At 38.4% G+C, this 24,681-nt stretch overlaps 4 protein-coding genes across 10 annotated transcripts; all 4 read left to right on the top strand.

The window, feature by feature from the left end:
- The first annotated feature begins 630 nt into the window (after positions 1 to 630).
- On the top strand, positions 631 to 11,075 carry LOC105698382 (DNA damage-regulated autophagy modulator protein 2). Of its 5 annotated transcripts, none has more exons than XM_012422596.2 (7): positions 644 to 2,165; positions 2,766 to 2,837; positions 3,929 to 4,050; positions 5,080 to 5,306; positions 6,485 to 6,623; positions 8,578 to 8,735; positions 9,631 to 11,075. In XM_012422596.2, the coding sequence occupies exons 2-7, from the start codon at positions 2,767 to 2,769 to the stop codon at positions 9,700 to 9,702; spliced, it is 789 nt and encodes a 262-aa protein (XP_012278019.1). In that variant the 5' UTR covers positions 644 to 2,165; position 2,766; the 3' UTR covers positions 9,703 to 11,075. The 5 variants fall into 5 exon arrangements, with proteins under 5 accessions (XP_012278020.1, XP_012278019.1, XP_012278015.1 ...); XM_012422592.2 differs by having other exon boundaries at positions 2,664 to 2,837; XM_012422595.2 differs by having other exon boundaries at positions 2,649 to 2,837.
- LOC105698381 (DNA damage-regulated autophagy modulator protein 2) lies at positions 10,671 to 20,327 on the top strand. 3 transcript variants are annotated; one of them, XM_012422591.1, is made up of 7 exons: positions 10,671 to 10,795; positions 13,240 to 13,515; positions 13,889 to 14,010; positions 14,902 to 15,128; positions 17,523 to 17,661; positions 17,824 to 17,975; positions 18,044 to 20,327. In XM_012422591.1, the coding sequence occupies exons 2-7, from the start codon at positions 13,433 to 13,435 to the stop codon at positions 18,140 to 18,142; spliced, it is 822 nt and encodes a 273-aa protein (XP_012278014.1). In that variant the 5' UTR covers positions 10,671 to 10,795; positions 13,240 to 13,432; the 3' UTR covers positions 18,143 to 20,327. The 3 variants fall into 3 exon arrangements, with proteins under 3 accessions (XP_012278014.1, XP_023290704.1, XP_023290703.1); XM_023434936.1 differs by lacking the exon at positions 10,671 to 10,795 and having other exon boundaries at positions 12,516 to 13,519; XM_023434935.1 differs by lacking the exon at positions 10,671 to 10,795 and having other exon boundaries at positions 12,516 to 13,515; positions 17,824 to 17,991; positions 18,044 to 18,081.
- LOC105698351 lies at positions 18,554 to 20,263 on the top strand. Its single transcript, XM_012422534.1, has one exon. It carries the CDS (start codon positions 18,554 to 18,556, stop codon positions 20,261 to 20,263), a length of 1,710 nt encoding a protein of 569 aa, XP_012277957.1.
- A 2,389-nt stretch (positions 20,328 to 22,716) lies between the features above and the next one.
- On the top strand, positions 22,717 to 24,623 carry LOC105698377 (hydroxylysine kinase). Its single transcript, XM_012422587.2, has one exon. The coding sequence runs from the start codon at positions 22,946 to 22,948 to the stop codon at positions 24,023 to 24,025; it is 1,080 nt and encodes a 359-aa protein (XP_012278010.1). The 5' UTR covers positions 22,717 to 22,945; the 3' UTR covers positions 24,026 to 24,623.
- Positions 24,624 to 24,681: the final 58 nt, after the last annotated feature.

The following is a 24,681-nucleotide window of genomic DNA, read 5'->3' as shown; positions in this document are numbered from 1 at the left end:
CAAATGAAACATCGTTCGAATGTCAAAACACCCATACACACATAGCTCTAAAACTATCGATACAAAACATTTGATCGATTTATGTCACATACTATCTCAAAAAGTGTACAGATCACAAATAGAAGTCCCACGCTACATTTATTGTAATATTATGTCATTGATAATATAAAAGTATGGTTTTACTCCTTGCCAGCTAATTTGGTTAGCGATGTGAATAGTCTTCCCCAAACGTGCTTCATAATTTCATAGCCAAGATAATAATCCTTTAAGAAAAATATCACATGTTCATTTTATTTCCAATAAATTTATTGGACATTTTCTGATGTAAGGATTGAAAGTATACCTCAACGGAAATGATTAACCTACAAGGTACAATTAGCTATTCGACCGTAATGAAACCTTTAATATTCTTGAAAAATGGTTGGGAAACTCCCAGAGTAGAATAATACATTCTCAAAGCAGAGAATAATGAAGGAAGAGGAAAAAAGGGAAAGAAGGCTATCTAGTCAGTTGACGATAGCCTCTGGACTGCATAGCAAAATCCAATTTCTCTTCCGAGCTGTTCTTGCGACTCTAATATTAAACTTTTCATACGTCATTTTTAAGCTTAATCTCCGGGAAGTCTTTGAATGTCGTTATTCGGTCCAACATGTGCCAATTAAGTAAGCTTCTTTTTTGCTCCAATGTGAGTTCATTTAATGAGTTAAAAAACGTTCGCTGATTGTGAAAAATAAAAAGCATGAAGGAAAATCCAAGGTCTTCCGGGGTTATCACCGTTCAGCAGATAAATTGACATGGAAACGAAAGACGCGAAATGACGCTACTCTCCAGAAGTTATTCCGTTAGTGGATCGAAATATCGCTGCGTTCGTAGGGACAATAATCCGATAAAATTCTGCGATCTAAGAGCATACGGTCAATGTTCGTGTTTATATATCGAGCAATTCTGACATAAGGTACTTCAAAATGCACAAGTGATATGACTTCAATTATGAACAATGCACATTGTTCGAGGAATCTTACGATTACCAAATGGTATATGTTAATATCGACTAACTGATTTGAACTTGTATTTCAAAATAATCGAGAATTACTCTGCGAGTACGGTACTTGACTTATACAAATTTATTCGGATCACGAATTGGAACTTTTTTTACCAATAGTTACCGATAGTTAAATAATACATTTGAAATTTAAGTACAAGCATATAATGATATCCCGCAAAAATTAAGGTAATTTTTTGGTATACTATAACTATAAGTAATTATTAAATTCAACATGGCAGAAATCGAAGGCTATAATTAGATGCACGTGTAGACACCCTGACATGTTAGTTCAAATAACGGATATGCCATCTTTTGAATTACTGATACAATTAAACCCTTTATTATTAATTACGCTTTTTCCTAGAAACAATAATTCAGTAGAACATCTCGCGATCAGGAATACGCGCGATCGATTATTCGTAATTGTTTCAAGTGGCACTAATGTGGGAAAACTGGTATGACTTTAATCAAGGCCTTTGATAGCGTAATCAGGGAAAATGAGTAATTGGCAATTGTCGCTCAAATGAATTTACTACCGAGCAATAAGAATGTATATTCGCACAAGTATCGCTGGATAGATTGGATATTTTTTACGCCAAATTCATTATTTCAAAATTGTTAAACTCATAAAACGTGTAACTCTGTAGAGTAATATCCGAAGTCGTTACGGACGTTCTTTTAAAACGCAAATCTTACAAAATTTTATCTCAGCTTCGGAATCTTTTAACACAAATGTATCAGCAGCAAATGAAGTTTCATCCCATTGTGCGATGATGCACTTTGATATAGTGCGAATGAATGTGCGGCATTTTTGAAGTTTATCAACCGATCGTGAGGGTCATACGCGCATAATTGTTCCCAACAATGCCATGCCGTCTCAAATAAGTCTGCTACACTTATGCAGCGTTAATTGATGTAGAATTGTGTGCGTAATCAGTGACCGACGCGTTGTACAGCGTGTACAATTGTGCGTGTACTACGGTAATATCAGAGTGCTCTTGGAAGGCGCCCACGAAGGAGAGTGCTCGTTCGGAACAGAGCGAAATAAGTTCTTCGACGAAATCTTGATGAAAAAGGAAGCGACGCTTCCTGATCCGTCTTCTTCATAAAATCGAAAAAGGTAAGAAAAGCAACGAGTCCACTTTAATTACGAAACATAGCCAATACCTGTAGTGCACTATTTAGAACGAGCCTCCTGGTAAATAAAAATACTGCAATTCAATAAAATATATAAACGACAACCATTCCATGTCATCAGAAAATCTGAGTCTTCGGTTATGTCAAATTGCTTATTCTTTGGAAAAACTTTTAACGCTTAACAACATTTAAAAAACCAATGGTTGAGAAATTAATTTGTAAAACTTCAGAAATCCCCTGGATTCGCGAATGTGGTTAGCTTCGTTTTACTACCCTGAATATCGTAATCGAGTTCATGACTGGATGTTATTTTATTGTTTCTCCATTACTTTGCACACAGACCGATTGTCGAAACTATAAGTATATAACGTAAGCTATACCGTCACATATGATTCAATGGGTTGGAGAAAAAACGCAGTAACGTTCGATTTAAAGCATTACGGTAACAAAAACCTTTAATGCAAAGCTGAACACTGGACAGGTTCAAGTATCCGGTACAGACTCTTCATGGTGAACCCGAACAAGATTCAACCGCACATGGTTCCGCGGATAACTCATTTCCTGATTCAGATGTAACTTCTAGGATGACGTGTGATCATCTTCACGTGCTACCGTTGAGTCTCTTTATCCTGATTCCAGTAACATTTATGATTACGTAAGTATACTCTTTACTTTGTTTTTCCCATGCCCATTGCCAACTGGTGCAACATTTTTAGTTTATCTGCTGAATTTGAATAATATGGAGAAACGTTAATAACAGTTATGTGCGTTCAGCAATTAGAATAATACTTTGAAACTTGAATTTCTCGGAAATAATTACGTTTCTAAACATAAACAAATCCTTACGCAGTTTTATCTTTGGATCATCCGAGGTCACCGTTATATCATTACATCTATTTTATTATATGTAAGGCAGTCGTAGGTGCAAATTGTTATTTATGTAGATAATGGCTTAAGCCGATGTTTAAAATGTTATAAAATGTTGCACTAGTTTCCGCTTACTCAGCTTCAATAACCCCTGACGATATAGGAAATTGACTTATGTGACCCTACCATAAGTATAGTTCGCTAGCACGATCGCTAAAGAGATGACCCGACGAACAATGGCGCGAGTTTCCTGCAAAACCGGCGTTCAGTTTCATGAAGGGTATTATGGATGTTTGAGAAATAAACTGAATTCAGTTGGGTGCAGTGACACCTCGGTACAGTAGCAATGCCGCGAATATTTCACACGACTATTCAGCAACCGTAGTTTACTATGACCCGCAACGATTATATTGCATTTTTATTGCGTCAATTTTCCCAGAATGTAACTTACGTTCTAAATTCTGTGTATCCGTGGTTATGCTAAATCAATATATAATTTTAAAGGATTACGGAATGTGTAATGAATATTCGCGATTACATGTGTAATGCCTTTAAACTCGGGTGAACGGCGCCGAAAAACTTAACCGATGTCGATTAGATCAAATTCATCTATACCCTTTTTAGCGGTAAGGCCATTTTGGATCCCGAAGTGGTAACATACGCCGCGTTACCGACTTTTATATTCGTATCAACGTATATTACACTCTAGATTGAGAATTATACGAAATGAGGTATTCATCCAAGTATGTTAATTGGATATCGATCTTACATTTCATGAATTTAAGTTACCATTTAATTTAAATTCCATTCTTTCGTAAATCATGTATCAGCGTTGTCGTTGAATCGATCTGTTCATGTTACGTTAAAATCATATTTCAGATATACGATATCGGTACAATGGGATCACGTCGTACCCGGATTTCTTTACATATCGGAAACCGGAACGTTATCACCCGAGTCCTGCATATTTGCCCAATGCCTGAATATCGCTGCATTACTGCGTACGTAGACTATATTACCGATTACACCGTTTTACAGTATTTCGCTGATCAACGTCAAATGACGGAATCCGATAAAAAAAAAAACAATGGAAGTAATATTTGTCCAGTCTGAATAATTAATCATTTATAAATGATTAATTTCAAAGTGGAAGAAGTAATACGGTATTCATGCTTTTCTCTTTCAAAGTGTAATGTTTAGTGTACCGAAATTAGGTGTTGACAACTTTTCGTTTACGAGAGAATCCGATAATACATATCCGTAAAGTAATGGGTACAGGAGGAATATAGGTAATTCAAAAACCATCAAGGGAATCACTACTATATTATGAACTCCTTAAGGGGATGCGAAAATGGCATCCGAAAGGTCGATCGTTCATGAATCTTTTCTCCGAACTGATTTTACCGAATCGTTTCAAACTTTACATCGTGAATATGGAGGCTATAAAGAAGATCCTGACGTCCATGAAATTTAATTTTTAATAAAAAAGTTAAGAAATACCTACAAACGAATTTTTAAACAATTCAAATTTCATGGGTGCCAAGACCTTCCTTCAAGCCTTCATATTCACGTTGTAAAGTTGAAACGATTCGATATATCCAGTTGAAAGAAAAATTTCATAAACGAGACCTCTGTATCACAGAAAAATAGTTCAATCTCGATGACCTGGTTAAAGTTGGCATTACTCATTCGAGAGGTTCATAACACGACATTCTCCGTCTAGTTTGACGCGCTAGGTTAAACATCGTAGATAACGACTAGGTTAGTGTTTCGCGCCTATATATATATATATATGGGTGTTTAGCGCGAAATTCTATCGAGTCTCTTAATGTTTGATTTACAGTGAAGAAATGAATAACCGAAACTCAAACGCGTCTACGTAAAGATTATTCTTTAGTTCCGTGTCGTTACCATGCTTAAATTTATGATATAATATATATTTTTTACATTACCAGAGATGGTTAAGGAATCGAATTCACGACAACGTTTATACATTATTCCCTTACATAGATATTTAATATTTCCTTCAGTTGGTTGCTGCGTGTACATCAGGCATCGTCAGGTAGAGCAATGGCAGATAGAGAGAGGTCACGAGCTTGTAGATCGAAGAATAATTATAGTAACCGTTTGGTGTGGTATTCTCGCGTGTTTTGGTCTCGACATTCTTGCAAACTTTCAAGAAGCTCGGGTCGTTGCAGCGCATATGATTGGTGCCATTACCTGTTTTACCGCTGGAACGATGTACTTTTCCTTACAGGTAAGTTAATTTGTAAAAACAGACCCGAATTGCTGGCGTTACGAAAGCGTATGATATTTCTAAGGAGGTCAAATCATATTTAATAAAGTAACGTGAAAGATGGCAGGAAATATTGATGTCGTCATAAATAAAGTTTTCTCAATCGTCGTATCATCTAAAATAGTCACCGGTCTCCAAGCGTGTCAACGGTAACGCCATTAACGGATACTCGAATGGTAACATAAAATGGCGCGCCAACTTTCCGACATTTATATTTTCATAGAGAATTGTGTCTCGTTACGTCGAGAATCATATGGAATGGCATACACTAAGGTAATTGTACCAGTGGCCGAGCACCTAAGACGCCGTTTAGATTCCGATAAAGATTTAGCATATAGAGACTGATACGAAGTACAAATTACTTAAATGAACGCAAAGGTTAGGATTTCTACTTTCCAAAACACATGCTATGTACATAGAAATATTGAATAATTTAGTATATATACCGCGAGAAGTATGTAACGGTCGAATGTATAATCGGTCCGAACGGCCATTATTCATTGCGTCGTTGTGTTCGAACACCAGAAGACCCAATGTTCGCACAATTGATCCCGGTATCCGGACACTAAGTGACGCAGTTTCCGAACACCCGTGGATATGAATTATATTTTTCAATCGTCGCCAAACACCGCCCATTACGCGTCACGTTTCACCGCAGCTGAGCGAGAAAGAACGTCTTGGTTACCTCCCACCGTATTCGATGCTAATGCCCATCTAGCCGTGGAAGTGATCCTCCCCACTTTGGTGGTGCGGAAATCAATCCGAACGTGCCACTTTGACTTGCTTTTCCGGCGTGACGTTTAAGTTTACAATCAAATTGAAGAAACGCTTTTTTACAGACAATTTATCGTTATTCAACTTCTAGTCGAGGAATCTTTCTGTACATGCACGTGTTTTGTTAAATATCCGCGAGACTTATTTTCGTTACCTTCGATATCCTGTAAATCATTGCTCAATCACCTTTTACATTGGAAACTGTTCGTACTTATATCATATGGCAAAAGGAAACGATTCGTGAAAAAAATGTCTATCTAGCTTAAATTATTTCATAATTTAGTCATTACCATATTCGTATTTTTCCTGGGCTAAACACCTTAAAAGGAAAATACATACATCTAATTGCTTGCTTCATCTTTTAGACTTATTTCAGTTACAAAATGGCACCTGCTGTGAACGGAATGAGTATAGTTTATGTCCGTGCTATTCTCTCAACGCTTACACTTGTCCTGACCGTTACTACAATAATTCCTGGATATGTATCAATGTCAGAATTTCGAGGTGAGTGCACACTCATCTATATGAAGAATTGAGGCAGGTCATAGTACGGAACAAGGAAATTCTCTTTTCCTCCAAATTTTACAGACTTTACAGATACAGAAATATTAAATGAAATGAATCACTAATCGTACACGTCCATTATTACAATTCTCTTGAAGGATATTGTTAAAAAAAAAAAATTGTAATTTTACAACATTTTTTAGAAGTTTTATTCAGACAGGGACCGTGTTACTTTTATATATTTTTTAAATAAAATTTATAGCACACGACATAAATTTGGGACAAGTATATTAATTTTCCGACACAATTTCAAAAAATGATACTGTCATCATAAAATTATAAATTCATTTAGAAATTTATAGTAAATGTGTACTATTTCACTTTAAAAACAACCAAATTTTAATTTTAGTACAATCTAATGTACTAAAAGTTTATACATTTTATGAATATTATTAAGATATAAGGCTATCCTACCGTCTGGAAAAAAGCTTCGTTTTTATAATTTATTTTATCGAAATATTGTAAATGAAAGACAAAATCTGTAAATGTCTTTATTGTATATACTTTGAAATGTATTTCCGATTTTTTCCATTTTTTTTCTTTACAAAATGGCGGCGCCAAAGTTCACCGAAGGAAACCTTTTCTCACGGATAGCATTCAGCGACTAGAAAAATTTCTCCTTCAATTTTTGACTTGGAAAAAAAAAATGGTTAAATTCCGTATAAGAACAGCTCGGAAAGTACTGTAACGTCTCGGTTGGGGGTGAATTCATAATCTCAGTTTGTTTTTAATTATTGATCAATGCATAAGTAAAACGGCGTTTTTTTAAACGTTACGTTACTCGTAAAAAAACCCATTACTTATGCATCAACCCAATGCAACTATACCGGAAATGTGGTATCATTATTTAAGGGCGCCAGACATGTCTCCTCAAGCCGCAGATCCTCCGGTTATCCCGGCTAGGAAAGTCCAGGCTCGGAGATGCGACTCATGCGCCTGCTTACAATTAGTGGGAAGAAACCCAAAGTGCCGATTCCGAAGCTTCTGAAACCCAGGGCCGCGGAACGAGACCTCGGCTCCGGACGATCGCGAATAAATTCACGACAAGACGAGACGAGATAAAGTGGGACAGGTTTTGATACGAAGATTAGGAACGTAATCATAAGCACCCACGATCGATCGAGTAGCAATTACGAACGTTTCGTCATTTCGAACGTAATCCTATTTGGGGATGACGAATCATAGTAACGCGCATTTTTGTTTCTTTGTAGCTCCGCGACGGAGATTTCGGCAGCAGAGCCGCCAGGGTCGCAGCTCAGTTGACAATAAACCTTTATTATTATTTTCCATTAAAGACCTCGACTACTTTTACTCCCCCAGACCCAAGTCGCGAATACCGACGCTCCGAACGGCCACTGCCTCGGGACGAAAACCGTACGTAGACCGGGGCGTGCAGGGCACCACCTAACCTGCGGCGCCAACGGCCTAGTGTTACGACGCTTTCAAAATTTCCATTTTTTTCTATTTTTTAACTTATCCCAGGCGATTCCGAGTTGAATTCGTGTTTCGATATCTCGAACGCGCCGAGATTCTCTAATTAGCTTCGATTGACAATTAATTAATCGTTTTCGTTTTTCCGAGAAGGGTTTACTTTTGGATAGGGAGTAAACTCTCAGACTGCCGGTTCATCATCGAATCCGGATAAAAAGGATTCAAGGTGTGGGTGAAAATGTAAAATTGCATTGAATAAAGATTGCGGTGTGCTGCACTCTCTATAAATGAACATTAAATTAAAGACCTTCCAGTTGAAAGTACAGGTTTAATTATTTACTAATTTTGTCATTTTTGTGTATACTTTCCCTGGGTTACGCGTACATCACCTCAGGACATCTTTCACAAAGAAACAAAATACTTACAATATATTAACAATAATATTAATATTTCTTTATAATAGGAGATGACTACAAAAAATGGCTACCGACTGATGGTGGCTGGGGCTGGCACGTGGCTAGTGCAGTTTCGGAATGGATACTGGCAATAGTTTACTGCGCTTTTCTGCTAACATTCGTTCCTGAATTTCGGTTGATTAATTTCGCTGCTCCCGTAGTTACGGTAAGGAACATTTATATAGTTGTCCAAGTTCAATAGAAAATTAAAATCATTCAAGTATTTCATATTCAAATAACTGATACTCGACAAAGATTGGACTACCGCCTTCACTTTAGCGTTCATGCGATCGATCATTTATACCGAACTAAATATTTCCGAACACTCGTTTCGGGTACACATCATAATATCCCAGGCAATAATCGCCGAGGTTCCGCCAAGGCTTAGGTAGGACATAGATAATTTGACCTGACCTCGCGGACGCGCCGCGGTCGGTCCGGTCGACTCCGCCACGCCCTTTAGGGGTCCGGAAGGGTCCTTCCTTTCCAACGTGGCAACCTGGGCGACCTGGGAGGGCTCCCTTCGGCACGGTGCTTCCGCCTTGTGGAGGAACCTCGAGAGCCTCGAGCCCTCTAAAGCCGCGCTTATGGCAAATAAGTTCGCCCTTACTAAAATCGCTGTTATCATTCCATGTCTGTACCAAGCTTGGTTGGCTAACTTTGACGAGTGACGTGCAATATCGAGCCAAAGTTGCGCCGTGATTTAATTATTGTTTGGGATCAATCGCTTCATGCCATACAGATCCAAAGCCATACGCTAAATTACTTAGACGTAACATAATAACATTATACACGGTAAATTGTTCTCTCCCAAGTTACGTACACGAGCATAACTGCTACGTACCTAAATTATTTTATGAAATGTTGAAGAAAAAAAATAGTGAAGATTGTAAAGTTACTTACAGCCAAATAAGTACTCCCAAGGATGCCTATGTTCCGACACAAATTGGATTGGAATTATATTGGAACTGAAGTGTTAATTAGTATTTCTGCCTGCACTGCCTGCAGATCTATGTTGTATGAAAAATACGATTTGGTGGAAAAGAAATTATTTGTTTCAGTTGGTCTACCTGGATAAAAATCATGAACCAGAAACATTGGAAAAATCTGACGTAGTGGCCCAGGAGGTGTGAAACGGTTGTGCAGAGATTACGGTGAAAAGACTTCATGCTTTTAAAAACATGGAACTCATTTAAGAAAAGGTGCCGGTGCGCTCAAATTCTGCGAGGACTCCTAGTAACGATTCTAATATCTGGTTTAAAAATGGTATCTATCGTGTGCCTATTGCGTGTGTAGTATGTGTGTTAGGAGACTCTAGATACACGTAAGCCTATCTCAATTCCATTAGTATTCAGTCCACGCTAAAAATTTAATTTACGAATATGTTACGAGTGACTATATCTACTGCATTTTCAACACAGACTGTAAAAGAGTTCAACAATAATATAAATGTCGGTAACGGGACGCGCCAGCTTATGTTACCCCTCGAGTGTTAAAAATGGCATTACCACCAGAAAGGGTGTAGATGAATTTTATTTTATCGACTTCGATTAAATTTCTCTGCGCCTTTCGTGTCATCTTAAGACCATTTTGAAAATCTCCGTAGAATCGATAGAACGCAATGCCAATTCTAGAATTTGCTAACAGATGTCCTCGAGCGTTTGAGTTTACCCTCGATACTCCGACTCTGTTTTATCGCCACGCAAGCTGACGAAGGTTTGGTGGGAGTCCGCCATGAGCGACATGTATGTTGCGCCGGTGCCGAGTGATGTCATTCTCGAGCGAAACTGTCATTACTCGTCATTTCGCTAAGAACTCGAGAAGCGTTCGCCCTGACAATCTTTCTTCGGCGTCTTCAACGACTGTTGACTCATCCACCACACACCGTAGACAATCGCATCAGTGGTAGTGATGTTTGGTACGGTGTCAAGGTAGCTCGAAGCGCAGCACAGGCTGAGAGGGGAAAATCGATCAGACCTCGTGCGAGGTCTACCCTCTCTGTGCGTTGAACGCGACCATTGGTCTGAGCCTCCTCGCATTTCTTAAAAAAAAAAACATTTACGGAGGTAGACGCGCATACTTAAGCTCAACGATTCGTCTGCATGAAACCATAATGAGTATAAGTGACCACCAAGTGATAGTGATCGAACTTCTAGAAACCGATTTCGTATTACCAAGGTCGTTTCGTGTCACAAGGTTCGACGAGTGAACTGATTTGGTTATTAGGTAAGATACACCAATATATCCACTTTTATGGGCGCAGTAGATGCAATCGACAAATACTTGTTTTTACATCATTTCTTCTGTTACTATGAAATGTAAATCAGTAATACGAAACTATCAATTGCTAATCTTAATCTCACAAGAAGTTCGATTACATTTTCTTCTTCGTGTACGTATTCGCACAAAAAAAAACACTTTCAGTGTTAAAAAATCCTTGCACCGAATACACTTATTTATAAATTTGTGTGTCAAAGGTAATAAAATCAGTATTATTAAAAAAGAATACCGAGTTTGTATGAGAGCGTATCATTCACTCACCCGCCAAGAAAAACACCGAAGTCAATCACTTTTGCAAAATACATGCGAAAAGGTAAGATCAGTTCAGTTTGTTTCCGTTATAAATTAAATAATTACGATTCACCTCCCAAATGTAGAGTACCGGTGAAAAATTTGGAGCACCCTACAACTTTTCTATTGTAAGTAGTTTATGTGACAGGTTGTAGGGTTGTACAGCAGGAGGATATGGCACATTTTGATAAAGTAGTAGGATAGTAGCGTAGAAGGGTAGCAGGGTTTCGGTGTAATCAAATCAATATCACGGATAAAATACTGAATCTAAGAAAAACGGAAGGGCGGTACCTATCCCCCTACGAAAATATTGAAATTGGTTCTTTTTGTTACATACATGCACCGTTTCCGAAGTGGAAAAATAAAAAACGTTTTGGCGAGTTCCATTATGTAATAGTTGCAGGTATTTCTCTGCAATAATTTGTAACGAACTTGGAGATAAATACGCAATGGGGTTTGCTATGACATTTTTCATATTTCATTTGTATTTCATTTCTGCACGTAAAAAGCCGCGCATGTGCATTTTTAATAATAAAATAATAAAATAAAAATGAGAAAATCAACAGGCAGAGTTAGAGGAACCGAGTATATGGCATGGCCGTAACGAGTTCGAGTTCATTATCCCGAAATATTGGCCTGGGAGAGCGTCCCGAAAACAGAAACATTTTTATTTCAATCAAGAGGTTCAGACAAGTACATGGGTCTTAGCTGAGCGCTACGTCTCTTTACTCCAAACATTGCTGTGAAGGACATTTAATTTTCGTTAAACGACCAATGATGCTATTAGAAGATGCTATATACTTTTAGCCTACATCGACGGCTCCGTTAATTTTTTTCTCTTTCATTTGCGACCCAAACCATTGTAATCGACGAAGGCATTCATGAGTTGGATCAAATTGAAATTTCAGTACCGTCAGTTTAATTAATTATATTCAGTCGTCGTCTCCGTCTTCCCTCACGTATGAACCTATACTTAAGCAAAGTCCTCACGACCTACGCATCCAAGACCGGTTTGTCCTTCAAGGCGAATTTGAATAAAAGGCTAGTTCCGAAATGAATCAGAGGACAGCTCAGGATGTGTTCCGAAAATGATCTGATAGGGTCACGTTAATTAAAATAAACTTAAATTCCACTTTTTTAAGTTCTGATTGAAAATTTAAAGACAGAAAAATCTGGTTATAAACCTCATAAATACATAGAAGAATAAATTGAAGTTCTTACTATAAATCATCTTGTATAATAATGTTCCAATGTTTTAATACATGAATAAAAATCGTTACACCCGTTCTTTTACAACGTATCTTATGCGCACCTTACTCCCATTGACCCTGTACCCCTTGCATTACAAATAGAATTGTTCGATTTAGTATGAAACGACTACTTAATTCTCAAGAAACCTTACAAACCCTCCTGAGTCCTCGTTGCAACTTTCCAATCATCCTTTGAGAACCAAAAACCTATCGATCCCACCAAAGAGATTGACCTACCCGCTCGGGTCATTCTCTCCGTATTTCTCAATTCATAAGCTAGTTACGCGTGCGTACGAGTTAATTCTTCTACAATCGGTATACCGCTCGGAGGAATCTGCAAAATTTTCCCGGCTTCGGGAGCCACTCGGTGCATTTTGACTATGAAAATTATTAGTTCTGTCTCTAGAGGCAAGCAATGTATTATTTCGATTGCTTAGGCATTTGTAGACCATTTGAAAACATAGAGAAGTGTTATTGAGTAATTTCAAGGTGAGCCTCGTGTTCTTAAACCTTATCGATTATTTATATGAAGATTAACATATTTCATAAACGATATAAATTTAATATCAAAGATTTATTATTCCTTATTTTAGTGATTATTTTATCTCTCTTAATCGGTCAGGTAACATAATGTATTGACGTCATTAGGCAGTGAAGTAGTGGCGTCAGTTTTACGTCAACTGGACGTCATAATGATGGGACTTATGACGCAAGTTCTGACGAGACCGTAACGTTTATCGACGGTACCGATTACATGACCTGCACAAACGGTCCTAACGTTAATCACATTTGTTAATATAAATACCACAACCTCTATGACCAGTAATATGCTTTCCTTTTTCTGTGAAGACATTAACGACCTGCGCCGACCCGCAGACATGATCAATCCGGAGAAGGCCAGAAAGCGATTAATATGAGTCAAGACTCATTCAACTGTCAGCGTCGGAAATCGTGATAATTGGCTGTTTTTACTGCAAACCGCTCTACCTGAGTTGAGCCCAGTTGACATTAGTTTGCCGGTTATACATAACATTTGGTCGCCATGGAGAAACCTGAAATTTTATCTGACCTGCACTATCTACCCATAATACTCTTCGTAGCTCTACCCTCCACCTTCATCTTGACGTAAGTACGTTGTGCCGTTAAAGATATAAAACGCATATTCGGTATACATAAAAATTCTCAAAGAATGCAATAACTGATATCCGTTATTTCATATAAACGGGAGACAGAAACTCTTTAATATGAATATTTGTGTCATTATGTAATAATTTTCTGATGTAAGCTTAAAACAGGGGGTCCATTTTGTGTCTTTGGTAAAAGTGATCACTTTTAGAACTTTCATCTCAACTAAACCTATTTATTCGATTTTGTAATCTTCGGGAGGGTCAGAATTTGTACGTCAAATCTAGTAAAAATGCTGAAAGTGAGCACGTTCTACGGGTTTGTAATCGTCACTAAGGTGAAAGTGTTGGATCATTAGAATTTTTATCGGTAGATATATTATGGCCGTCCTGCTCAATCATGTGGAGGCTGGATTTCCATATATCTCGGATGCTGCAACTTATGCACCGGAGAGCTGTATCTTTGCTCAATTCATCAACATGATAACTGCTCTCAGTAAGTAGTGGGACTTTAATAGAAGACACGATAAATAATAACGCTCCAACTAGGAAACTCTATTAGTCGGTATACCCTGCCGGTCAAAAATTTGGGGCGCCCTGCTTATCTGTTGTATGTATTTTATGTGTTAAGTTGTACACGGTGAAAAATAAGAGCTTCAAAATTACAGATGCTTATCTGGAAAGGTGTTTAATCCGTTTTAATGTTTGCCGACCTGGTATAAAAAATGAAAAAAAAGATTCAGTAGGTTTGTGGTTTTTTTATGTGAATGTGCTCTTCTACCTGCGGTCTTGAATCTTTGGACTGAAATGTAAGGACATTCGTAAATGTATAAATAAATTGAATTTAGGATAACTATTTTGTCACTATTATCAATATCGAATAGTCGATACATGACTGAAATTGAGCTAACATCCATCGACTAACTGTTCCGAATTGGAACTAGACTTTCAACTACTTACGACTTGAATATTCAAGTCAATATTTTATTATTCCAACGTAATTAACCACAAATAACGTTTTGTCAAATAGTTAAACAGGATTCTTAATTTTCTCTGTCGTGAAATGTTTTACCTGAAAAGTGACAGCTTAGATCTTAACCTCTATATCATTGAATCGTCTAAAGAAAATGAAATGCCCGTTTGAGCGATGTTTAGAGTAAAAGACGGTAGCGATCAGTCGACACGTGTACAGTCGATGTTAATAAACTTGTCTGAAACGTTATCGCGTCTCTTGATTATCTTATAGAAACGTATACCTTTAATGCAATATTGTCACATTTTTCTTTAGTACATAATCGAGGCCATTTATAATTCACAAATAATCGTTTCTACCGAATCTTGTTTGAGATCTACTAATCTCTGTGTAATATTTCTGTTATTTCCGCAGTGTGTTTTATTATCTACATTAGGTACTCTCAAGTCAAAATGTGCTCCATCATATACCGACACCAAACTTCACTGCCAAGATGGAATAATGCAGCTTTAATTTTGGGATTAGTGTCAAATCTTGGTTTATCCATAGTTGCAAACTTCCAAGAAACTTCGGTGATCGTGGTACATCTTATCGGTGCACTGTTGTGCTTCGGTTGCGGTGCAGCATACTTTTGGATTCAGGTAATTCATAGTTTATTAATTACTTATGTGATTTTAAGTGATTTCTTATTTAGTACTGCTTGGCGGGTCATTACATTATTGGCGCGATTTGAGGAAGGAACCGTCGTAACTTTGGTGGCGGTTCCGTTACGGTCTGGGCAGCTTTTAGCGTGCATGGAAAAGTTCGATTTGCATTTCCATCGATTCGAATGGATTCACAGGATTATTAAGATCTTCTCGAAGATTGCCTAATTCCATTTCTTGAGGAGCGCGACGATATTCCTTTTACATTTCAAGAGGATAACACGCCAATTCATATTTCGAAAAATACTAAAAATTGGTTCAAAGCTACTCAAATCCCTCTTTTAGACTGACTAGCGCGGTCATCAGACCTTAATGTCATAGAAAATGTCTAGGGAATTCTCGTACGACGCGTTTATTTAAATAATCGCCAGTATCAAACTACTCATCGACTTAGGGACGCAATCTTGACCGCTTGGGAAGAATTAGACGAATCCACTTCACTATTTAGTTACACCCATGAATAATCGTTTACTTCGGGTTATTAATCGTAACGGAGGATACACTGATTACTAACTATACATTTTTTTGGTCTTCTAAGTTGTTTCCGTATAATAAATTATAATTTCATTACGAGGACGTATACTTTTGTAGAAGTCAATTTTCCATTAATACCTTTGTCATTCTAACAAGTTATTGTACTGCCAATTTTTTGTTAAATTACTTGTAGTAATGAAACAAATTACTTTAATAAACAAATTTAGTCTATAAACTCTCAGTTTAATTAAATCAAGGAAAAGCGGGGTGGATGTATACTTTTCTGGTGCAGGGTATAACACTTCTAGACAGACCATTAAGGCAGTCGTACCGTGTAACGGCTGTATTTTGTCGCTTTTTTGTCATTTTTTTCTAACGAACCACGAAAATACCCCATCTTGAAATTTTTACAATATATTTATTAACATTTATACGGTCACTCAGAACTTTTTGAAACCAAAATATAGATTGGAATCGACTTTTTAGCGTTCGAAAGACACGCATAAAAAATAAGCAGTTTGACGGCTGACATGATTCCGGCTGTTCCGTTCATCGGAAATCAGGAAATGAAATGGCATTTTAATCCGTAGACCTGTAGTTGTAGCCGGAACTAGGATCAAATGAAAATATTGGAAAAAAAATTTTTGGCACGGTTTTGAAAATTTAATTCCGATTGTTTTCTTTTTTTTTCGATTTTTTAGCTTGCTAAAAAAAACAGATATCTCAATTATCCTAGTTTGAGCGAAAACTATACGTGTTCTAAACATACCATATAAATTTGAGCAAAATCGATTCAGTAGTTTTTGAGAAATCGTGTCAGCCAATTGAAAAAATGCAAATTTGAAATACACGCCGCTCGAACGCTAAGCCAAAACTAGACTAACCGTTACTGTATTGGTGTCCCATTTAACATCGGAAGGGATCTCTAATGAGTTTGGTACCCCTTTTACATGAGCATTAGTCAGAAAGATCTTAGGTAGCAGCCGAATTCATTGAATTCATCTTAACAGAAGCTCCGGTGCTCCATCCCTCTCTCCGAACACCTGTTCCGTTCTACATCTGTAACTACCCAACGACTTGAAATATTGAAAGGTCCTTTATTCTACACGTTCTGGACATATTATAGAAGCAATTTATGAAATGAAATATTTTTAGATTTTTTGGACCTATCACACGGTACGACCACCTTAAATCGAAACCTGTTCCGTAGATCAGTTTTACACTTATAATTTGGAAGGGCGTATTGGAAGGGCTCCGAGCCTCGATTCAAGCCGATTCGTGAAATTTATTCAATCCGGATGTGACCCGTCAGTGCCTAGGTACTTCCGTTGCCATTCGAACGCGAACTGTGAGTATTTAGATTCGTAATCTACCGTTCTTCTCCGCTTGCGACTTTTCTGATCCCAATAAACTCATTCCTTGTCTCGAGAATGACTTGCCCTGGTCGGTTCATTAAAATATCTGACCCACCCCTTCTCCGTGTTATCGATACGACTTATCAAACTACTCGGTCCCTGCCCTCGCGTAGCAGTGTTTCGGATTTCCATTCGCACCGATGCCCAACTGACGCCCAACTTATGGTTTGAATGCACGAGTTCAGGACTCGTGCCATGCAAGATGAATCGATCGTGACCATCTCAGTATAACAATCTTGTTATAAGCTATAATATGACTATTTCCTACTATCTTACTTGAAATAATAACTTGTTTCAGCATCCTTATCGATATGACTCCGGATTACTATTAGTCGATATGATATTTTCATTGCTGTATTAAAATTTCTTTAAATATGCAATCCTTGTTAAGAAAACTTGTACCAAAGAAGAAGCATCGTGAAATGTAGATTCTTTGTTTCAGGCAATGTGTTCGTACTATATGCATCCTATCGGATGTTCATTGAGGATCGCCTATCTGCGGCTAGTTTTGTCTGCCTTTTGCACCGTGTGTTTCTTCGTTATTCTCGTTACGGGCATTTTAGCGCATATGGCGTACAATGGTAAGAATAGATGTTTGACACTTGTCGAAGGGAAGTTGAATTCTTGACCAAATAAAAATGGGATATACTTAGGCTACACGTGGGAGCTAGTTTAACCGTGAATTTTAAATACTACACATATATCGATGCTGTAACGTTAAAAAAATGCTCTTCCGTCAATAGGAACAAATCCAAGAAAATGGTATAAAGATGACGGTGGCTGGGAATTGCACGTTGTCAGCACCGTGGCTGAGTGGATTTGTGCAATTGGATTCTGTGCTTACATACTGACATTCACGGATGAGTTTCGAGAAATCCAGCTGATTCAACCCAAGGCAATATAAACAGAAGGTAAATTACTCGTACAGTCCCGTTATAATACAAAAAAGTATAATTCTTGCAGGTTGCGTACAAGGATGGTCAATTCGGAAACAACGATGAGATGCTGGCCGAGAGCCAGAACGCAGGAGATGATCCACAATCTCCTAGGAGTGTTACTTGATCGGGTATTACCTGCGGTAGTGGATATGTCAACCTCCTTTCTCATTCGCCCGTGAATACGCCTTGTTCCAGCTATAGAGCTCGAGATTTCGACTTCTTAGATGATAGCATAGGAATTGCTGAATCTCGGAAACCTAATTTAGACAAATATCCCTGTTCTGCACAAATCCACGTGGATCTTAAAGATTCAACGATTGACGCTTTGCGTGACGGCCGGCCCGAGGGAGATTTGCTCGACTTAGACAGCGACGATGACAATATTTTGGACGGCAAATATATTCCGATAGGAAGTGTATCAAGAGCCGACATAACCCAAGAGAAAATACTTTATGCGGATACTGGGAGTTACAATAATTATAATCTACTCTATGGCGGCATTCGAAGCTTGGATTCATTGGTAAAGGATGCTAACATGCCATATACTGCAGCAAACAGTCACCCGAATACATTCCGTGAATCCAACAGTCACGGGTGCTACAGTTTACGGTCCGAAATTTCTGAAAGGAAATTCGAGACTTTTTGTGATAGCGAATCTTCCTACTCTATGGCAAACAGTCATGGAGCCTATAAGATCTCGGATAGGACTCTTGTAGACGGTGAAAATCGATCGTGCGAACGACTTGTTCCGCCAGAAGCGGAAACGAACTATGAGATCGCAAATAGTCATAGCAATTATAGAATCTTCTACAATAGTCAAACTCGATATGACAGAGATATTATTACCACGAAGGATAATTTTATAAATATCTCTCGATCGGAAAACGATAATGGATTTCAAAGTACGGTTGGTTCGGACTTCAAAAGTACCGTCACTAGTTTCACTAGAAGTAACTCTAGCCACAGTTCTAAAAGTACCGAGGAATCCATCACCACTTGTGACATCGAAGAGTGCCTTATACAGATCGAGGAGAGTCTTTTAAATATCGAACAGAATCTTCTTCATGTTCAGGATTTAAACATACCAGAAATTAAAAAATTACTACATACAAAACCAAGTATCGAACGGAGCCTTTCTGGAGTTCATGACTTAATTTACACGGACAATATTGGATCGGCTAAGAGGCACGATGCGCTTTCTTTGGCATCGGAAGATGGCACCGGAAACATGGTCGATGCAACGTCAAAAAGAGATTTGCAAAGCCCTGATCGTAACGCTTTCGCAAACAACGATAACTTCTTTGAATTTATGAACGATCGATCCGTCGGTGACCTAGTTGACGTCTCTTCGAGTGTACCCGATGTTTTAAATTCGATCATTCGCGAAGGTACCGACAAAAGCGTCAACTTTATACCAAATAGTCTTGGAAAAACTCCACTTAGAAGTACCATCGATGGAACCAAAGACAATATAAGAGTAGGTTTTCTCAATTGTACCGATTCAAGAAACGTGTGCGACGAAAATCGAAGAATTGACTCAATGAATTATAATTTTAATCATTGTTTAGAAGCCAAAAAACTATTGAATCAGAAGAAATGTCACAATAGGTGTAATTCACTTGATAAAAATTCTATCTTCCAAAATTCTGATTCGACGGATCAACGTATCGCGTCGCTAGAAAATCTCTTTTCTGAAAGCATCGAGAATTTGTTGAGTGCTACAAGCAAGGCTAGATCCGAAGATACTTTAGAGCACTGTAACGACGAAATAAGTTTAAACAAAAATTCGATGACCTCAGGACGAAAGGCTAAGGAAAACAGATTAGCAAAAGTTGAAGCTAAAGCTGATGAATTTCGTAAAAAGATTCGTAATATTATATCTAATCGCCGATCCGTTCTGCCTCAGACTTTAAAGAAAATTACAAAGAATAGTAAAGATCTATTGAAAAACCGAGAAAATTCTCAGGACAGGTTGCCTAATACAAATAACGCCTCTACGGAAAGATTGCAAGATATGAAATATGTCTCTCCTAATAATAAACCATTAAGTAACGAGAAAAAGAAAAGGAAGAAAATTATAAACCGGACATCCTCGTCTGAAAACGCTTTAGTGCCTAGTAAACTAATTTCTCTTTCGTTATCTTTATTGCTAGCTGCCTTGTTACAAGCAGTGAGATGTCTTACGGATTTAGTGGAGGACGCTTTTAGATCTGTTAATTACGATCGCTCTGGCTTACTAGAATAATAAGTGGAATTGTTTTAATTGTGCAATCGTGGACGAAATTATAATTCAAATTTTTTGGAACTTACTTATCCTTCCGCAACTGATCCATGAGTTTTCATTAACCTGTGCACAATTTAACCTTATGCCAGGCAGGTATAGTGTCATCATATTCGGGTAATTATTTCTAAACTACTTTCAGAACAAGCCACCTCACATTCGATTTTCATAAACCGCATGGGACGCCTTTTCATTCGGTGTCAACAGTGTCGGTGAAATTTGTTGCTGTTTCGTTCAATTTACAGTAAATGAATATTAACTTTTCGGCATCAACGTGGCATACATTATAAGCAACACAAAACCATACATGGCTCATACTGAAGTTAAACAGACGATATAGCACCGTTTTCTGTCACTTTCGGTGATACGACAGCTAAGGCCCGGTCCCACAACTCGAGTTAACCGAAATTTAACTAATTTATACGTAGTTTAAAACTGCTGTTAATTAATTAAACTCCAGAAACTCGAGTTGTGCACCGAACCAGAGCTGTTTCTGGTAAGGGCTCGCGTACTCGCGATGGCTGTGCCATCTACCAGTTGCCGTTGGCGGCTCACGTTTTCGTGATGGTAATACCATGCAGCAGTTGACGGTGATGGCTTACCTACGCTTACCGACACTGCTCGCTTTTGATGGTAAGGGAAAAAAACTCGTGGCGCCCTCTTTGACTTTACTCTTTACATACCTTATTTATTTTATTCGCAAATGTTATTACACACAGGTAAATACAGGCAAAACTACAACTTGGGTGCTCGAGAGTCGCGACTGCGACTTTCGCAGCTCGACGGGGAAGGTTCTTATCTTCAAATTGAGCTCTCGCGCGAGTGGATGCGATTTTTTTCAGAGGAGATACGCGTTTTTCATTTTCGAAATCGTTTTTGGCGTTTTCTGGCGTTCCTGGGCGTTTCTGGGCGGTTTTAATCAAAATAAACCTGACTGGACTTGGTAACGAATGTTAACACTTGTCAGGCGGGCATTGTATTTTCACGTTTTTTGCAGTCTGTCACTGGAGCGAGGGTCGCGTAAAAATACGTATTTAGTAGATNGACCCAGCCCGTGAGCAATCTCCCAACTCATCTCTGCGTGAAAGTCCGATTCTGCAATAGAAAATGTGTATGAGGGAATAGTTCCTGACTAGTAGCGCCACTAGCTACATAGATCTTTTTCTGAAATCTCAAATATGGTGAAGAAGAAACGAGATAACGGGTAGTTGAAAAGGCCGACTAAAATAAAAAATCGGTACGTGGCCGGCACGTCCATTGGAAGTGAAATATTCAAGTTTAAGAGAATTGTTGGATATTATTAATTATTCTTTCCGATATGTCTTTATATTAGCTTCACATGCGTGTATAACGCAGAATGACAGCATTCAATGACGATACACCAATTTAGATCTAAAAAAATAGATGCGGTCTGTTTATATTCCTTATTGACTACTATCATTATACGTTCAAAGTTCGTTGTTTTGGGCATGATTATTTTGATTTTTTATTCGTACTATTTTTATTTCACTTTATATGTCAATAATTAACAGAGAGAATAACACATTAACACTAACGAAAACGTTTACGCAAATTGTCTCAATATTTACCCACAAAAATGAATGTAAATGGTAATTAACTGAAAAGAAAATGCGTTTCACTTTCTGAATCGGACTCCTTCTATAACATGCAAATTTATGCGTACTACCATAAAAATGATTGTATCATCAACTGTTGGCAAAGAAACGCCAAACAATAATAGGAAGCATGATTACCTGAATAGGGATCAACTTAAATTCTTATTTAGGAGCAATAAGTAGAACATATAGCGACGCCATACCACGAGTAATTAAATTACTCACAGTACGAAATTCCTGTTTAACACTAAACCTACCACCGGCGGGCCAAATTGACGGGTTTGAATGGTATTTGTAATGGGGGTATAAATCGTCGGTAGGTTTAGTGTTAAAGCAATGGAAAATAAAAAAAAAAAATTTAATGCCGATGTCAGAAAGTAAAAATGATTTAACTACTAATATTCTAAACAAACCACCCGATATATTGTTCCAGTAGCATTAGTTTTTATCAGCGGAATGTGTACAAACGACTTATATCAAACTGATAGAGAGTTGCTCTTCTTGTTCCATTCCTTATCAGGAAGAAGAATTCAATTTCAGAACAGGGGAAAGACGCAAGTCACGATATTTTTTCTTAAACAGATCGCTGTGATTTTTTCCGAAAACCTCAAAGATCCGAAGCGCTAATTTCCATTGGAGAATTTGAACGACGAGAATCACATTCTCAGAGTAATACAATTTTTTTTTGTCCCGAGTACTCCAGATAAACAATCACCATCGGCAATATCTAATCAACGAAGTAAAGGTACGGCTGGCGGACTAAAGTCTTCCGGGAGAAATTTCTAAAATTCTCCAAGAACGGCATTATCGTCAGCTGTAATCTATCGTCGTATTTCACAGCCAAGTCATTACTCTTTACCCTCCCTCGAATCCGATAACCGACTACTCATACATTTAATTTGTTCAATTTCCTGAACGGCCTCTTCTCTCGAGTTAGAAATCACTGCCAGTGCTTATCCAACTTAGGAAGCGGAAACTTTAAGCACTCGACTCTCTATTTTGAATCGCCTAAAACAGCGTCGGGGTGAAAATGAGTGAAGGGATTTACATTAAACACGGTCAGTGCATTCGACCCAACATCGACGTTTCCGCAGCGAAAAGCATCGTGGAAAGTTTGTACGGCCTGAAAGTGGAAAAGGTCGAGGAGTTGAACGCGTACTACGACAAAGTCTACCATGTCGAGTGTCGGAGTGACTACAAAAATCCTTACATAGAGTGTCTGAACCCTGGCGGATACGTTCTAAAAGTGCTGAACGTCCTGGATTCGCGGAACGAAACGTTCATAGAGGCCCAAGGCGAGGTGATGAAGTTCCTGAACGAGCGCGAAATCGTGTGCCCTTCTCCCGTGAAAAATTTGAAAAATGCCTACTACTCTCTGGAGACTCTAGGAACGAGCAGTGGCGAGAAGAATCTAATCTGGCTTTTGGTATACCGACCAGGAACTCTGCTGAGTCGAGTGAACTTGACGACGGACTTGCTGTACCAAGTGGGCCACTTAGCAGCCAGGATAGACAGCCTTCTCTTGGGCTTCTCCCATCTCGGATACAGTTCCCGCAGGACGCTCTGGATGCTGACTTCCGTCCCGAAATTGCAAGGACTAACTTTCGCGATCAGCGACCCCGAGAGGAAGAGATTGGCCTGCGAGGTCATCGAGAGATTCGAGAAGGAGGTTCTGGAACGTCTGGACAAGCTCGCGGGGGGAATCATCCACGGGGATCTTAACGAGAACAATATCCTGATGAACAAGGACGAGAAGAAAATCGCAGCCATCATCGACTTCCAGGACTCGCAGAGATCTTACTTGATCTTCGAACTGGCCATCGCCGTTTGTCATATGATTCACCAGACGCGAGATGTTTCCGCGGGGAGACACGTTATCGATGGCTATCGGAGCGTTAGAACGCTGCCAGAATTTGAGAAGAGCATTTTGAAAATCACCGTCTGCGCTAGGTTCGCTCAGTGTTTGATAACGGGGGCTTACACTCATCTCAATGACCCGGCCAATGCCTATATTTTCGAGATGCAAAAGACTGGGTGGACGACTTTCCAAGCTCTTTACTCCATCGACGGTTCCGAAGTGCTGAGACTTTGGGGACTTGCGCCTTCCTAGACTGTATTCAATTATATATTGAATAAGGGGGAAGCTTCTAAACGATTTCTCATTAGTGTTGAAATGACTCCGTCTCATCTGTGTTCATCGTATGACAAGAAACCTCGGATTTCATGAGTTAAAAAAAATGTACATCAGTATTATACAACCTATAGCGTAAAGTACGGATAGACGCCTAAATTTTCAACATGTACTTCTAAAGTCGTTATTTGCTTTTGTTTCCAAACAATTCCATGTTCATATCAAACTGTTATATTTTATCTTCATTTTATTCTGCAATGATTTGCCTAGTATCAATAGTTATTATAATATAACAAAAATAATAAAGGTCTCGATTTCACATCTATCCTACTCGGGTAGGATAGATTCCTTTGGGTAAACGGATAGATGACCTAAGGGAGAATAAATGAAATCATAATCAATTTGTTTGAAGAAATCGTATTTTTAATCTCAGCAAAGTTAACGAAAACAGTTTTCAAGTTATCTATAAACTTTGGAAAATTAATAAAGATAGTTTTTAATGGTTAAGCGGATGTGAAAGTGGCCTCAAAGAGGTCTTGTTTATGAAACTTTTCTACGAACTGGGTGTACCGAATCGCTTCAAACTTTACAATGTACACATGGAGGCTATAAGGAAGGTCTTGACACTCATGAAA

This window comes from Orussus abietinus, unplaced genomic scaffold, assembly GCF_000612105.2.
Source record: "Orussus abietinus isolate OABI.00-Male unplaced genomic scaffold, Oabi_2.0 scaffold70, whole genome shotgun sequence".
In the NCBI taxonomy this organism is placed as follows: domain Eukaryota; kingdom Metazoa; phylum Arthropoda; class Insecta; order Hymenoptera; family Orussidae; genus Orussus; species Orussus abietinus.
Note: the sequence above shows the minus strand (reverse complement) of the source record. Positions and strands in the feature narration are given on the sequence as shown.

Excerpts from the sequence above, each read along its gene's own strand:
- LOC105698382 (XM_012422596.2), top strand. The coding sequence starts at position 2,767 with ATGACGTGTGATCATCTTCACGTGCTACCGTTGAGTCTCTTTATCCTG. Across the intron at positions 5,307-6,484 it reads CGATGTACTTTTCCTTACAG|ACTTATTTCAGTTACAAAAT; the intron begins GTAAGTTAATTT and ends TTCATCTTTTAG. Across the intron at positions 6,624-8,577 it reads ATCAATGTCAGAATTTCGAG|GAGATGACTACAAAAAATGG; the intron begins GTGAGTGCACAC and ends TCTTTATAATAG.
- LOC105698381 (XM_012422591.1), top strand. The coding sequence starts at position 13,433 with ATGGAGAAACCTGAAATTTTATCTGACCTGCACTATCTACCCATAATA. Across the intron at positions 13,516-13,888 it reads CCCTCCACCTTCATCTTGAC|ATATATTATGGCCGTCCTGC; the intron begins GTAAGTACGTTG and ends TTTTATCGGTAG. Across the intron at positions 15,129-17,522 it reads CAGCATACTTTTGGATTCAG|GCAATGTGTTCGTACTATAT; the intron begins GTAATTCATAGT and ends TCTTTGTTTCAG.
- LOC105698351 (XM_012422534.1), top strand. The coding sequence starts at position 18,554 with ATGCCATATACTGCAGCAAACAGTCACCCGAATACATTCCGTGAATCC.
- LOC105698377 (XM_012422587.2), top strand. The coding sequence starts at position 22,946 with ATGAGTGAAGGGATTTACATTAAACACGGTCAGTGCATTCGACCCAAC.